Source organism: Pantherophis guttatus, chromosome 2 (genome assembly GCF_059756535.1).
Source record: "Pantherophis guttatus breed Tessera chromosome 2, ASM5975653v1, whole genome shotgun sequence".
In the NCBI taxonomy this organism is placed as follows: domain Eukaryota; kingdom Metazoa; phylum Chordata; class Lepidosauria; order Squamata; family Colubridae; genus Pantherophis; species Pantherophis guttatus.
In genome coordinates, this window is record NC_142064.1 from 153194124 (window position 1) to 153209466 (window position 15343).

General features: G+C 39.6%; 1 protein-coding gene across 2 annotated transcripts in view; it reads right to left on the reverse strand.

Annotated features, from left to right (window-relative positions):
• SDK2 (sidekick cell adhesion molecule 2) overlaps window positions 1-15343 on the reverse strand; it is a 418564-nt gene that overhangs the window by 165084 nt on the left and 238137 nt on the right. For both annotated transcript variants that reach the window (XM_060688791.2, XM_060688790.2), the window contains exon 2: window positions 2511-2670. In XM_060688791.2, coding sequence (XP_060544774.2) covers window positions 2511-2670 — 160 coding nt within the window. The remainder of the gene's footprint in view (window positions 1-2510; window positions 2671-15343) is intronic.

Genomic DNA, 15343 nt, shown 5'->3' on the forward strand with positions numbered 1-15343 from the left:
AATAGCCTTCCCCACCCCCTTGGAGGACCTCCAGAGGCCTGAAACAGCCCATTTCCCAACTCCTGGATGGACAGGAAGTGATGTTTTTTGCTGTCCCCAGCCTCCAGAGACTCCTAGAGAGGCTTCCTGTCCAACCAGGAGTTGGGAAATGGGCCCTTTCAGGCCTCCGAAGGACCTCCGAGGGGGTGGGGAAGGCTGTTTTCACCCTCCCCAGATGCATAGAGAGGATCTGGAGCCAGGTGAGAAAGATAAACGGGCCTACTGGGCCATCACGTGGCAGGAGCGGGGGGAGGAGGGGGGGTTGCGCACGCATGCGCAGGGCAGGGCACATAGAATTATGGGTGTGGGCATGTGTGTGCGCGAACCTCCCCCACCCCCCCTCTGGCACATGATGGCAAAAAGGTTAGCCATCACTGATATAGGGTGTACTAAAAGTCATGACTGAGAGGCAATTTGTTACATAAATTACATTAAATGTTGAAACTGGTTCCTATTTGCTTCTAAACACTTATCTTACTCATGAATGCATGAATTTTGAATGTCCATGAGTAGAGTAACATTTTCCCTGAAAATAATATTAATTAATAAAACATATTGTGATTGCTCTAACTTTTAACTTTTAATACATTTTATATATTAAGGAACCTGGATTGGAACTCTAACTGGATTGGAACACTAACTCTAACTTTTAATACATCTTATATATTAAGGAACTTGGATTGGAAGAAAACGATCATGGTTTAGAACTGGAGGAAGAAACTTCCACTATAATGATAATAGGGCTCTGATGTCTGAAAATGAAAATTTGCAAGTTCTTTTGTAGTGAAAGTCCAGGAGTACAGTGAAAGAAGGAGACTAAGTCCAAATATAAAGAAGCCAAACTAGTGACAAAAGATACAGTCAAGAATAGACGAAAATTTGGCCTTGGGGAAGATTCTGATGTGCGAAGATGTACTTGTCTCTACAAAGATCTGAATCATACAATGTTTTTTTCTATGATACTCTATGGAAGGACACATTGGATCAGTAGTGGGATTCAAATTCCATCAGTTCAGTTCGCTCGTGGGCATGTGCCTGTTCGCACACGTGTGTGTGACACTTTTGTGCATGTGCAGAAGCTTCTGCGCATGCACAGAGACAGCCAGGCAGGTGAGCGGAGCCTCCCCCCCGCTGCCACTACCGGTTCGCCTTATCCGGGGCGAGCCGATAGCAACCCACCACTGCATTGGATGTTGGAAGAACACAGAAAAATGAATTGATCTTTTTGAACTTTGTTGTTGGAGAAGACTTCTGAGATTATCATGGATAGCTAAGAAAATGAACAAATGAAACAGAGAACAAATCTATTCAGAGTCCTCACTCAACGTACAAATAGCCAGATTAAAATCATCATATTTTGACATATGATGCGAAGACCTCTCTTGCAAAAGGTGAAAAGAAAGAGAATGACCAACAGAAATAAATGCATCCTAGGAAGATTTGAAGGATGAGTGATTGGGTCAGAAAACCTTTTTATGGAGAAATTTATATGAAGAAAATCTATATGATAAGAATAGACAGAAATTTGATAGCGCATAACCAGTCAGGATTTCTGGTGTGCTGCTCTTGTGTGCAATTTGTTTCAGCCTTAAACTGTTAATGCAGAATACCCCCTGCAAACCAATTTCGTTAAAGGCACCTTTTGTTCTTCGTGACATGGTAGCACACAGGAATAAGAGAAGGAATGCAAATTCTCTTTTGAAAGTAAGTTATCTGATTATGAAATATTAATTATGTCTGCCCCACCAGTAACAAAACAGACTGGACATTAAAGCCCATGTGCGTCTGAGAAACTGAAACTCTATCCATTTAAAAGATTAAGCTTCATGTGGAAAATCCTAGTGCTTTATATCCATCTTCTTCATGGGTGTTTTTCCCCCCTCCAGGACTCTTGTTTTCAAATCAGTATTAAGAAAGCAGTATCTAGAGATAAGGAGCCAGCTTTCATAAGTAAATAAAGTGGCTTAATAAACTTGGTGTCAACATTACTTTCCTTGATTGCTTCAAGGGATATAAGGAGAACTATGTAGACTGGGTGATCCTTGATTAACAGTTTGTACACAGAACAGGAAATTCTTTTTAGCTTGTGAGATAGGCAAAATTAATCTTGCTGAATAAGGGCTCAATATAGCTTGCCTGAAGAAATTCTACTCATTTTGGCTTTCACAATTCATACAAGTCCAACCCACTCATTTAATTGTCTGCTTTTGTCATTGTTAGCATTCTATGCGATGACAAAAACCCTTATCTATTTTGCATTATTCTGAACATGATCTTTGTATGGAAGAAACAGCATGGAATCGCTTTTCCACCAATCTTGTTAGATGCTATGTAAGAAGATAAATTGATTAAAAACCCAGGATGACCCTGTGAGCAAATCTGAAGTTGCAGATAATACAGGTCCCAAGGGAGTAAATGACAAGCAGCTACAGGGATGTTCACGCAGAAAATCCTGACAATCTCTGACATACCTGTATTCCAGTGAGAACTTGGTTAACTCTCTGTTGTCATGCAGCCATTTGAATTCCAGGGGCCAACTCCCTTCTGCCATACAGGTGAGCACCAAACGATTTCCCTCTAGATGGACTTGAGTGCGCACTGGCTCTGTCTTGAAATATGGGGAAACGTCATCTGAAATCACAAAGGAAAGTGTGTCAAAACCTGTGCGTTCTTCCATCATGCATAAGACATTGGACCCTCAATATTAGATCAGACAAGCAGCCCGTCCATCTAACATGTCGGTCTATGAATGAAAAGATATATGCTAATTCTGAAAATGTCTGTCCTTTGTTATGCGTAAATATCCTTAATTCTGACACATGTTTTACTACAGTGAGAAATCTAGAAATCGAGATTATGTATCTCTCGATCAGCCTGTTTAAAAACATACATCACTTTCAAAGAGTTATACATTAATTGTAGATATGCTGTTGTCCCAAGGACACCGCTACTTGATTTCAGAGCCATATTCAGAGTAATATATGTAAAGCATCACCTTTAAAGCAGTACATGGCACAGGGCCTGGTTATTTGTGGGACTGCTTCTCCCTGTGGGTATTTGTTTGTCACAGCAGGTTGGATAGGTTGAAGAGTGCACACCAGGTCCTTTCCCTCAAATATCATTAAGTCAGGTATAGGAAGAACACCTTTTCAACAGAATCTCTTGCCCACTGGAACACCCTTCCTCCTGGAATCCAGGAGACCCCCACCCTTTTTGCCATCAGGAAGGTGATAAAAAGTTGGCTCTTCCCCCAAGCATGGGGATAGGGTGAAGTTGGAATCTTGGGGTTATACTTGTTGTAGGAGTGCAATAGCTCACGAGATTAGAATGCTGGACTGATGATCGGCAGCCTCGCTTTTGAGAATTGTTGCTGCTGCAGGGCGGGGTGAGCTCCTGTTACATACTTCAGCTCCACCAATTTGAAAGTGGGTGATCGTAAGTAGATAAAATGGGTACCATTTCAGTGGGAAACTTTGCAGGGCCGCAAAGGGAGCCCCCCAACTGGGCATTCCCTGGGCAATGGTGATGTCACTGGCAAATCTTTTCACCATGGAAGCCCTTTGGTGCTTCCAACATGGAAGTATTAGTATTATTTGATGTGATGGAGAGTGTTGGTTGAGGCAGGTTCTGGTTGTAATGGGTGGGGTTTTTTTGGGGGGGGGGTATTATTGTTGTGAGCCATCCAGCGTTGTGACATACAGATAGTCCTTGCTTAGTGACGTTTGAAGTTACAATGGGCTGAAAAAAAAATGACCAGATCACCCTTGTGTGACTATTGTAGTGGTGATCTGACTGAAATTTGGGCACTTCAAAGCTGCTGGACATTTATGACTGTGACAATATCTCACAGTCGCATCATTGCCATTTGGGTGCTTTAAAGCTGGCTTCTGACCCGCAGAGTCAATGGAGAAGCTGGCAATAAAATTGCAAGCTCTGGTTATGTGATGACATGTTTAATCATCACAGGTGACTCATTTAATGACCACAGCAGAAGTGATGTCATAAGTCCAGCACAGTAATGTGATTTTTTTTTTGCTTAATGGTTGTATCACTTAGCAACGGAGTTGCTAGACCCAAAAGAGCCTTGGTAGTACAGGGGTTTAAGGCACCCTGTTATTAAGCTGCTTAAGACCAGCTGCCTGCAATTACTGCAGGGTTCGAATCTCGCCAAGGCTCAAGGTTGACTCAGCCTTCCATCCTTTCTAAGGTAGGTGAAATGAGGACCCAGTTGTGGGGGCAATAAGCTGACTTTGTATAAATATACAAAAGGATGAAGGCTATTGCTGAGCACATTGTAAGCCTCCCTGAGTCTTCGGAGAAGGGCGGCATATAAATCAAATTAAAAAAATAAATTAAAAAAAATTAAAATAATTAAGCAAGGACTACCTGCATATGATAGTCATAAAAATAAATGAATGTATTGTAAAACAATAAAATGCAAATCAATTGCTATAACTAAACTCCACCATCATATACATACCAAAAGTTTTTCACGATTAAAAGGAGGTATTATAGGACTTTCAATAAATGAATCACCTAACATGGCTAGATTTAAACAAAATGTCACCATACATGTTGTTCACCATTTGTATGAGATTTTTGCTAGCTTTAAAATTGGTTAACAGGTAATTGTGTGCGTGTGTCTGCATGTAGCCTTGTAGGTAGTAGCACACATACATACATACATAAACATGCCCAAAGATTGGTATCAGCTGTGAGAAATGGAGGTTATTGCTTTCCCTCTATTTTCTTGATGAAAATTATCCCACCCCTGAAGCTGTTCTTTGCTCTACGGGGTAAAATATATAGGAATCAGTAGGACACCTGAATGTTTTGCCTTGAGGGAGAAATAACAGCTTTTGGGATAGGGTTATTTTAATTGTAAAAACAGTATGGGAGAAAGGGTTATACTGTCCTCCTGGGTGGCAGTTCCAGTCTGAACTGGGGAAGGGGCTGTGTCTGCTATTAACATTTAAAAATACACGCAGAGAAATTCTCCCAGAGAGAGGGATGTCATGTACTTTCTCACAGATGATTCCAGGCAAAAATCATAGGAGAACCAGAAGGAACAAAGTAGATTATAATGGGATGAGCTTTACTTTACAAACTTCTGAAAAAAAATTTTTTTTGAAAAACAAAACAAATCATCTCTATTTTGTATTAATGGCCTGACAGTTTCACTCTCTAGATATCTCCATGTATTGTCACTAATAATGCGAAAATATATTTAGATGAAGATTATGGATTTGTCTTCTAGGTCCATTCAGAATTGGACTCAAACTAAGTTGAGATAATAGGCAAGGTAACATGTAGTTTTGCTGTGAGGCAAGTCATTCAGTTTTTCCATTATTTGTTTCTACTTGTTTTAATCTTCTGAAAGCCTCTGAGGGAGATTGGTGAGTGGGTACCTCTAGAAATTGAGTAAATAAACAGCAGTAAGAACTAAACACACGGTTAAGGATTGTAGTGCTTGTGAAACAAAAAGCAAAGCTATCCACTTTAGTTTAAATGAAAAAGACCAAAATCCAAAGATAGGGAGTAACTTTATTGGAGTGATAGAAGATGTAAACAAGTAGAAAGTTAGCTTCTGGATTCTCGAGAGAGTTCCAGAGTTCCTCTTCAAGTACCTCACCTCTGCAAAAGGCAGGGAAAGAGGGTAGAGTAAATCTTTATATATTGCCAAAGATTGTCTAGGTAGGTGGCATACATAGGTAGATAGGTAGGTAGATTGGTAAATAGGTAAATTGTACATCTGTAGATGATTCCTAGGATCACAGATTAAGCATAGCAATGAATGCAGTCCATAAATTAAGTGTCAAATTGCACTGGGTTGAACAGCAATGTTGAACATGAATCAAGTATGAAAAAGCGAGGACTTCTGTCTGGCAACCAAATGCAGATTAGTCCTACTATCATTTTTCACATAGCTACCTACAATTGCAAAAGGTGGACCACGAAAGAATAGACAGGAGAAAAATTGTCTTGTTAGAGCTACAGTGTTGGAGAAGGCTCCTGTGCATTCCTTGGACAACAAAGGTGATAAGCAAACAAGAAGTGAAGCATATAAAACCAGACATATCACAAAAAGGCAAAAATCACAAAATTCTACCTTACTTATTTTGGCCATGTTACACATCAAACTCATTGGAAAAGGTTATGCTTGGAACGATCAGTGGTAAAAGGAAATGAGGCCACCAAAAACTACAATTGCTAGACCCCATCAAAGCCAACACCAGCCAAAGCATAAAACAACTGAAAGGAGCCATACAAGACTGGAAATGTGCAGAGAACTGGTCCATAGAATCACAGAGAATTAGACAAGATTGTGCAGATAGTATCAGCGGTTTAGATTTACCATGAGTTTCTAAAAGGGGTTTGCAAATTGATTTAATTAGTCTTGGCTAAGGCTGCTATCAGATTACTCTTAAAAGTTAGAGACAAAGATGGAAGAGCTGACCCACAGTTTTCAACAAATAAAGCCAGTTTCTCAGATCTATACAAGCTTAAGTAAAATGCAGAGATTTTTTACTTAGATAGATATAAATGGAAACATAGCACTATTTATATTTCCAAAGCTTGAGTGGTGTTCTAAATAAAAAAGTAGATTAAAGTCAAATTACTAAGTGACCAACCTTGCTGGAAAAGCACACAAGAATGTTTTCCCCCTTGTTAATTACATAATGAAAATAGTCTAGTTTAATTTACTGCTGTTTATCTTGCCAGGGTTGCCAGAATAGAAGAGTTGTATTTAATTTTCATGGCAAAACATTTATCTTCAGTTTTGGTTTGAAAATATGGAATCATTCTGTATCAAATCTTAGCAAAGGCACAGCGTATCATGTTGCACTTCTCTTTTCATTAAATGAAGCAGATTTTCTACACAGTAATCACAGAACTAAGCTGATGTACTGTACTTTTATAGGAATAGCTCTTAACTGCCCCCAGTGCACATAGATTAGGCCTTTAACATCTAAGTTCACATTAGCAATCATTAAGCCAAGTAGAATTTTAGCACAAGACATTTCTCATTACCTTAACCTCACCAGTTTTCAAGGAAGTCAGTAATTAGAAAGAAACAAGTACGGGAAAAAAAAAAGAAGAAGAGTTGGATAAAGGCTCAATGGATGTTTGCTTTGGTTATCCACAATCTGAAGTGGCCTAGGTAGCTTGTGTAGACATGTGTTACTCTGTAGTTTCTTCAGGGTAAATATAGGTAGTGTTGGATATTCTGGTTCCACTTGAGGTTATAAATTGTAGACTACCTATATTTACCCACATACTATTATTAAAGATGTCTTATAATTCTTGCTTCCTTGACCTTCCTCATCTGTGTGGAATTTAACATAGGCCAAGAGTACTTCTGTACCTTTTGTGCTGTGATTCAAAAAGTAAAGGTGAAGCCCCCTTCCCACTGAATGCATTTCCTAGGAACTATGTCAGGGGTGAAATTCAGCAGGTTCTGACAGGTTCTAGAGAACCAGTAGCGGAAATTTTGAGTAGTTCGGAGAACTGGCAAATACCACCTCTGGCTGGCCCCAGAGTGGGGTGGGAATGGAGATTTTGCAATATCCTTCCCCAGGAGTGGGGAGGGAATGGGGATTTTGCAGTATCCTTCCCCTGCCTCGCCTACCAAACCATGCCCACAGAACCGGTAGGGAAAAAATTTGAATTTTACCCCTGGACCATGTGGACATATCTTTGCCTGGCAACAGTTCAAACATGGCTTCCAACTTAATTTTTCCCAGGCTAGCTTTTCATTTCTAAATCTAACCGGCAATCCTCGTATTTGCTGATGGTCCTTCACGCAAGAGCAACAAGGACTGACTACACATAACTTTTTGAGATCAGACGAAGTCAGCTTTGTACTGCCACTTAGCCGAATAATAAGGCTAAATAATCTTGTCAACGAAGGAGGAACAAAAATGCAATTAAAATCAGTGAACAAAAGACAATCCCAGAATTAGGCCACCAATTCCGTTGCAGAATCCGTAGGTTTATAATGACTTGCATCTCCCAAGAGAGGAATACTTGATACTTCTTTAGGAGCATGGAAATATAAAAATGTTTACCAAATCTTCTCTGCTCTCATTGCTTTTCCTTTGCCACTATTAGTCAGTGCCTATAAAACTGGCTTCTCTCCTGTGCTCTGAGGTAAAAAGTTGGTTTTTCTCCCATTGGACCAGGATAGTAATTGAATGGCTTTGCATAGCGAGAAGAAGCGCTTGTTATGCCTAGCCTTGGCTACGTGCGTGACTGTGCTTTGTAATATTGGATTTAAAGTATATTTTAATTTGGTTTTGATTGTTTCTCATTTGTATTGATACGCACTAGTCAGAGTAATAAATTATGAATTGGGCATAATTATGATTTACATATTTTAAAAATAAAAATAATTAAAATGTAATCCGTTCGCCATTGCGCAAAACTATAGCATCTTATTAAATGCTATATTAATATGCTTTTCCTATCCGTGAGCAAAAAAAAAAAGTTTCTTTCTGGCCACTGCAGCTGCTGAGATGGAACAATAACTACTTTAGAATATGGTCATCTATTTTTAGCACATGCTTTAGGATCAGAAAATAAGGTGAGCCAATAACTCCATGATCTGTGGTTTGGACAATGCAATAGTGCGACGGGCATCTTCTATTATTTTTTAGTTGACTCAGCTACTCAAATTAATATCAAATATGGTACTGCATTTAGTAATTAACATAACTAGCTAACTCTTCCTATTCATTCTCGGAAGGTGTTTAAATTCAATCACACCTATAGATATGTACAGAGTAAAGAAATAAAACCTGATTATTAAACACACTGCCAAGAACATGAATTTCTGTGTGGTCTCTTGTTGCTTGCTTTGGTTTCATAACCTAATTTCAATATAAAAATTTAATTCTGAAGCATGATGACCCTCAAGTGAAGCCTAATGCCCAGAGATGGGTCATGTCGATTTCCCCCAAATTTATTTTTTTATTCCCAAAGGTTACCAATGAACACATTTTTATTAGTTGCCTCCTGAGTCTTGTGGCAGAATAAAAACTTGAGAGTGAGAGAAAATAAAGAAGAAATATTATTTCAACTTATTTCCAATGCTTTTTTTTTTTTTTGGGGGGGGGGGGGGAACGGTTTGCCTAATCGTGAAGATCCATGAATTTGTCTGGGATAGATGGATAGCAACAGGGAAAGATCCTAGATTTGCCCAGAGCATTTACTACACTGCCTATGTTGCTGCCTCTAGGATCTTTTCCTCTTGCTAGATTCATGGCTCTTATTTACCGTCAGCAAAGTTAAGTCCTGACACCTTCTGAAACAAGCAAGCAAGCAAATAATAATAATAAAAAAAAACCATGGCCAAATGCAGGCCTAGTAATTGCGTGACTCTCGTGTGAAGATTTATTCCCCTTCTAAGAGAGAAGTGCTATCACCGTATATATTTTATGGGTAAAGGGAACTGAGGCATAAATATAGAGGCATAAGGATTGTACAGGATTATTATTACACACATCAGGGAACTAAATTCATATTTTCCAAGCTGGCACACCTGCTCTCCTCCACACCTAGCATTCTGTGCCATGTTATCAACAATGACACAGTTCTGATCCCTTTGCCATATTTGCGCCTACCTGAGCCATTTAGTAACCATATCAACAAGAGCTTAGAGTCCATCTAGGATTTCTCTAAGCTGCTTTGCGTCTTTTATTCCCAGCTGGCTTCTTAGCATTTTAAAGACTGTACTAGGCTTTTAAGATAGAGTGTAAAGGGTGGTGGGTAGGGGGCTGAAGAAGAAGGAAAGAAGAAAGCCCATTTTATTTGCTATGTAAAATTGGAAACTGAAGTGCACAGCTTCATTTTCTGTGTAACAAATGGTATTCTTTTCTTTTTTTTACTTCAAAGGTACATTCATATTTTCCAACAGCTTTCAAATATACTTTGAACTGCGTTATTTGTATTCATTTGAATAAAAAAAACAGGCAAATAAATAAATCCTCAAATCTTTCTCTGCTTTAGTTTCTGGTATTCTATTTGTCATAAAACAATAACAATTTGGGTCCCGGGGGATTAAATTCCTTTTTCCCCCCCCATGTGGGACTAATTCAGAAAGAGGGAGTGCGCAACCCACAAACAACACATGAACATGGGCATACCAATGCAGAAAACACAATGTTAAAAGGGTTTAAGCTGTTTCAAGACCCCATAGAGGGCAATTTGCAGTGAGGTATGTCTTCCTATTTTATTGCTTCCATTGTCCTCACAGGCTTTTTGGAAATGACAACAAACGAAAGAGTGCCAACTTCAAGGTGGTAAAATGTTTGAAGTGTATACTTTATTCCACAGGTATGACAGTTTCGTGCAAAGGAATCTCACAGTGTTCTGAAAAGAAAAGAAAATCAGAATCCTCTTCATTTACTGATAAGTGGCTGGACTCTTAAGCAATATGGTATTCTCAAGGATAATCTACAAAGGATGTTTGAGTGATTCTCATCCTATTGTCTGAAAGGATCTGGAACGGACCCAGAAATTTTTGAATCCATAAACGTGAATACCCGTTTGGACAATTCACTTATAAAGTTAAGAAATGACCCATCAATTTTTTACAGACAGATTTGTCTATTGAACAAAAGGCAACAACAGATTGTCTAAATTTTGTTTTTGTTTTTTTAAAAAATAAAATATTTGAGCACTGACAAACTAAGGCCAGGGATAGGCCACATGTGTCTTGAACACAAGTCCACACTTGCGATAGCACTTTTTCCAATTTAAAATCTCCCATCCTCTATTGTGGATTGATCACGTCTGATAACCAAGCCCTTGCCATGGTGGCACAGGGGTTAGAATGCAGTATTGCAGGCTAATTCTGCCAACTGCCAGCAGTTCGATTCTGACTGGCTCAAGGTTGACACAGTCTTCCATTCTTCTGAGGTCAGTAAACGAGGAGCCAGGTTGTTGGACTCTGTAAACTGCTCAGAGAGGATTGCAAAGCACTATGAAGCAGTATATAAGTTTTAGTGCTATTCCTATTATTCTAGGGCAGTGATGGCTAACCTTTTTGCTATCACGTGCCAAAAGTGGGGGGAGTGCGGGGGTGGGGGTGTCGCTCGTGCGCATGCCACACTCATAATTCTATGCGCCCCGTGCATGTGTGTGTGACCCCCCCACGGTCCCCCCACTTTTGGCATGCGATGGCAAGGTAGGCCCATTTTTCGCTCTCCCCAGGCTCCAGAGCCTTTCTAGGAGGCTGGGGAGGGTAAAAATGGCCATCCCCACTCCTCCGGAGGCCGGGAACAGCCTTTTTCCTGACTTCCGGTGGGCCCAAAAGTTCCGAAAATCAGCTGGCTGGCGCGCGCATGCATGGCAGAGCTGAGCTCGTGTGCCTACCGATATGGCTCCGTGTGCCACCTGTGGCACGCGTGCCATAGGTTCGCCATCACGGTTCTAGGGCTACTGACTGAACTGCAAGGACGGCCCTTGGAAAGCTGGACTGAGGACAAATGGGATACACATTCAGAATGGCAGAATAATAGAATTGGAAGAGACCTTGGAGATCTTCTATTCCAACCCCCTGCTCAAGCAGAAGACCCTACACCTAGAATTTCAGACAAATGGCTATGCAATGTCTTCTTAAAAACTTCCAGTGATGGAGCATCTGCAGCTTCTGAAGGTAAGCCGTTTCACTGATTAATTATTCTCACTGTCAGGAAATTCCTGCCGCATTACTTCACGCTTTCAGCCAACCTCATACCTTCTCAAAGAAAGCATTGGACATGTGGAAAGTTTAAATATCAAATGGCTTAATTTCACTTAGAATAAATCTTGTATACTTTTTTTTTAAAAAAAACTTGGAAATGATATGCAAAACAACAGATTTTGTTTATTAAGCATACAGATTTTCCTTGCAAAAAGCTCCCACAATACTTTATACACAATACATAAACTGATGATTTCGGTGCCTTCCCAATGCCGGAAATAGCACTATATTAGATATTATCCCTTCTCTCCCCAACATATGTCATTATCAATTTTGTTTGTTTGTTTAGGGAAATTTGAGGATTAATCACAAGAAAGGGGGTGCTGTTGTTCTACCAACTGGCTGTTTAAGTATTTTTATTGAATGTTAAAAATAACTCCCCTCCCTTTTTTTTTCTTCCAAAGACTTGACAGGAACACTTGAAAGGCTCGATTGATTTTGGGGGGTGCCAGAGTGGTTCATATGTCTTTATACTGGCTTGGAACAAAACAATCAAATCTATAGTGTAACAGGCAGATTGAATAGGCAAGGGCAGAGGTATCAGACGTGATCAATCCACAAATTTCATATCGCTGCCAATCAATCACAGGAGTGGATTTTGCATACTCGACATAGAGGCTAGAGACCCAAGAAACTTACTAGACTGATTCAATTCAAACCCACAAGTCTTCTAATTTAAGCCCTGGAGTCCTACATGCCTAGAAGGATATGAACTTAGGTTCTTATAAATCTGACAGTTTGCTTGCCAGGGACTATCTAAGTAGCTGTGAACTTCTGTTATGGGAACATTATAATGTGCACACAGCAAAGGACAACTGGGACTGTTGCAAGCCACTATCATACGAAAAAAGAAGCAACTGTAATTAAGTGACTTGTGCAGGTGAAATGTCTTGGTCTTCTCCAACTAAAGGTAGCCAATGCTTTGGCTGGCATTCCAGTTACTTCTATTGCCAATAGAGTTTCACTGATAGGAATACATTTAATGTAAGTGGGCAGTTGCAAAAAATGTAATTCTGCTTCTCAGACAAAGAAGCAATTAGTCTATAAAAGGCTACAAACTGGAATTGACAAAAAACAGAGAACTCTGTACTATAATTTTATAGGATACTATAAAAAAAAAAGGAAGGAAAGTTGCCTACAGGAAAGATTTGTGATATATTATCTGTGTTAATTTTTCCAGATTTTTCTTAAGAGACACACAGATGCACCAAGGAAAATAATTAAAGACAAATTGTTTTTATTCCGTAGTCATTCACACAGCAACGTCCATGTCACTTTCTGTCCAACTGCACTCTCCTCCTAGTTTAAAATTCATCAACACAGCTTTTATCAGCTTCCAAAAACTTGCCCACCAAATAGCCTCTGAAATGACAACCCAATAAATTCCTTTTTCACTCTGGTTAGCTTTTGTTTTTACATTTTAATGGAAATATGCAAACATGTACAGATTTAATCTGCAGTTTTCCTCCTGTATAAAGTAGTATAATTTTTTTTTTATTTTCTTGCACAGAAAGGAAGAGATGTATTGATTGATGGATTATATACCATCAAGTCAATGATAACTCTAAGCGTCCACCTAGATAAATCCCCCCCCCACTGTGATCTGTCCCTCACCTAGTCTTTCAGGTCTTCCAATGGTACAGTCATCACCTATGTAACTGAGTCCAGCCACCTTGCTGCTGTTTTCTGTTTCACTTTCCTTTCGTATTCCCAGCATTAGAGCCTTCTCCAGAGAACCAAGTCTTCCCCTAATCAGTGGTGGGTTGCTACCGGTTCACCCCTGATCGGGCAAACCGGTAGCGGCAGTGGTAGGAGGCTCCGCCCACCTGCCCGGATGCTTCTGCATATGTGCACACTCATGCACATACACACACAAGCGAACCAGTAGCAAACTAAATTGAAACCCACTACTGCCCCTAATGTGTCCAAAGCAGGATAATTCAAACTTGGTCTTTCGTGTTCTTGTGAGAACTCTAGGTTGATTTGTTTGAAGTTCCATTTGTTTGCTTTTATGGCTATGTTCAATGATTCATGATTCTTAATGTATCTACAACAGATATGGCCTTTATGGAGAGCCAATACTGTTGAATTAGTCCATTGACTATATAAGCAAGAGATAAAATTTCTCCAAAGATGAAAAGGAATCATTTCGCACCAGTAGCCATCATTTTCACTGAATTCATGAATTCCTTTCCCATTCATAATCTAAAAAGGCATTTTTTGAATGCTGAAACATAATGTGTCATCCCATTCCTTCAAGTTTATAAAGGTGCCTCCACACTTGAGGTAAGCAACTTTTCTAACCATTATCACTATATGTGATGACAATTGGGAAGCCATACATATGCTGCACATATGTACAGACACTTGTAAAAGCTGCAACTGATTCACAAATTTATTAAAACTTGCCTGTTCATTCCAGTCGCACGCATAATTCTGAGAATAGGCTTCTTTTTCAGAATTAAGTTCAAGAATAGGGATTCAACGTCTCTGAAATTGTACTTTGTATAGAACAGGACTAAGGGATTCATTTCATAGTCTGATTTCATGGGATGGAAAAGAAACAAAATCTTGGAAATATTAAGATCTTAGTAATAATACAAAGTCATGCTAGTAAGGGGATTATAGGGAATAGATGTACACGTCAGTGGTGGCTTTCAAAAATGTTTACTACTGGTTCTGTGGGCATGGCTTGGTGGGCATGGCATGGCAGGGAAAAAGATACTGTAAAATCTCCATTCCCTCTCCACTCCAGGGGAAGGTTACTGCAAAATCCCCATTTCCTTCCAATCAGCTGTGACTTGGAAGGCAGAGAATAGATGGTGGTTGGGGCCAGTCAGAATTTTTACTACCGGTTCTCCAAAATACTCAAAATTTCTGCTACCGGTTCTCCAGAACTTGTCAGAACCTGCTGAAACCCACCTCTGGTACAGGTAGATGTAAAGATCAAAGCACCCATGGAAGTGCTTTTTATGGGTGTGGAAAACCTACCAAGCTCACAGTCAGTGTTGCACAAATCTATACATCTAATACAGACACAATGATGGAAGAACATTAATAAATTATTCAGCAAATTGTAAAAGGTGGTAGTGCTATAGTATAGGTAGTTGTAGACTTATGACTACAACTGAGCCCAAAATTTATGTTGCTAAGTAAGACAAGTTGTAAACTGAGTTTTGCCTCATTTTACAATCATTCTTGCCACAGTTGTTAAATGATCACTGCAGTTGTTAACTTAGGAATATGATTGTCAAATGGCCTCTCTCAAAAGTTTGCAAAAGATGATCACATGACCCTAGGATATTGCAACTGTCATAAATACAAACCAGTTGTCAGGTGCCTGAATTGTGATCATGTGACCATTGGGATGTTGTAAGTGTGAAAAATTGTGATAGGTCACTTTTCTCAGTGTTATAACTTTGGATGGTCACTAAATGAATGGTGGTAAGTTGCGGACTGCCTGTATATTTTTACCACTAATGGGTGACTGCAGTACAAAAAACAAGAAGAAGTGGGTGTCTATATATTCTGCCTTTAAGCTCCAGAAGGAAAGGCAGA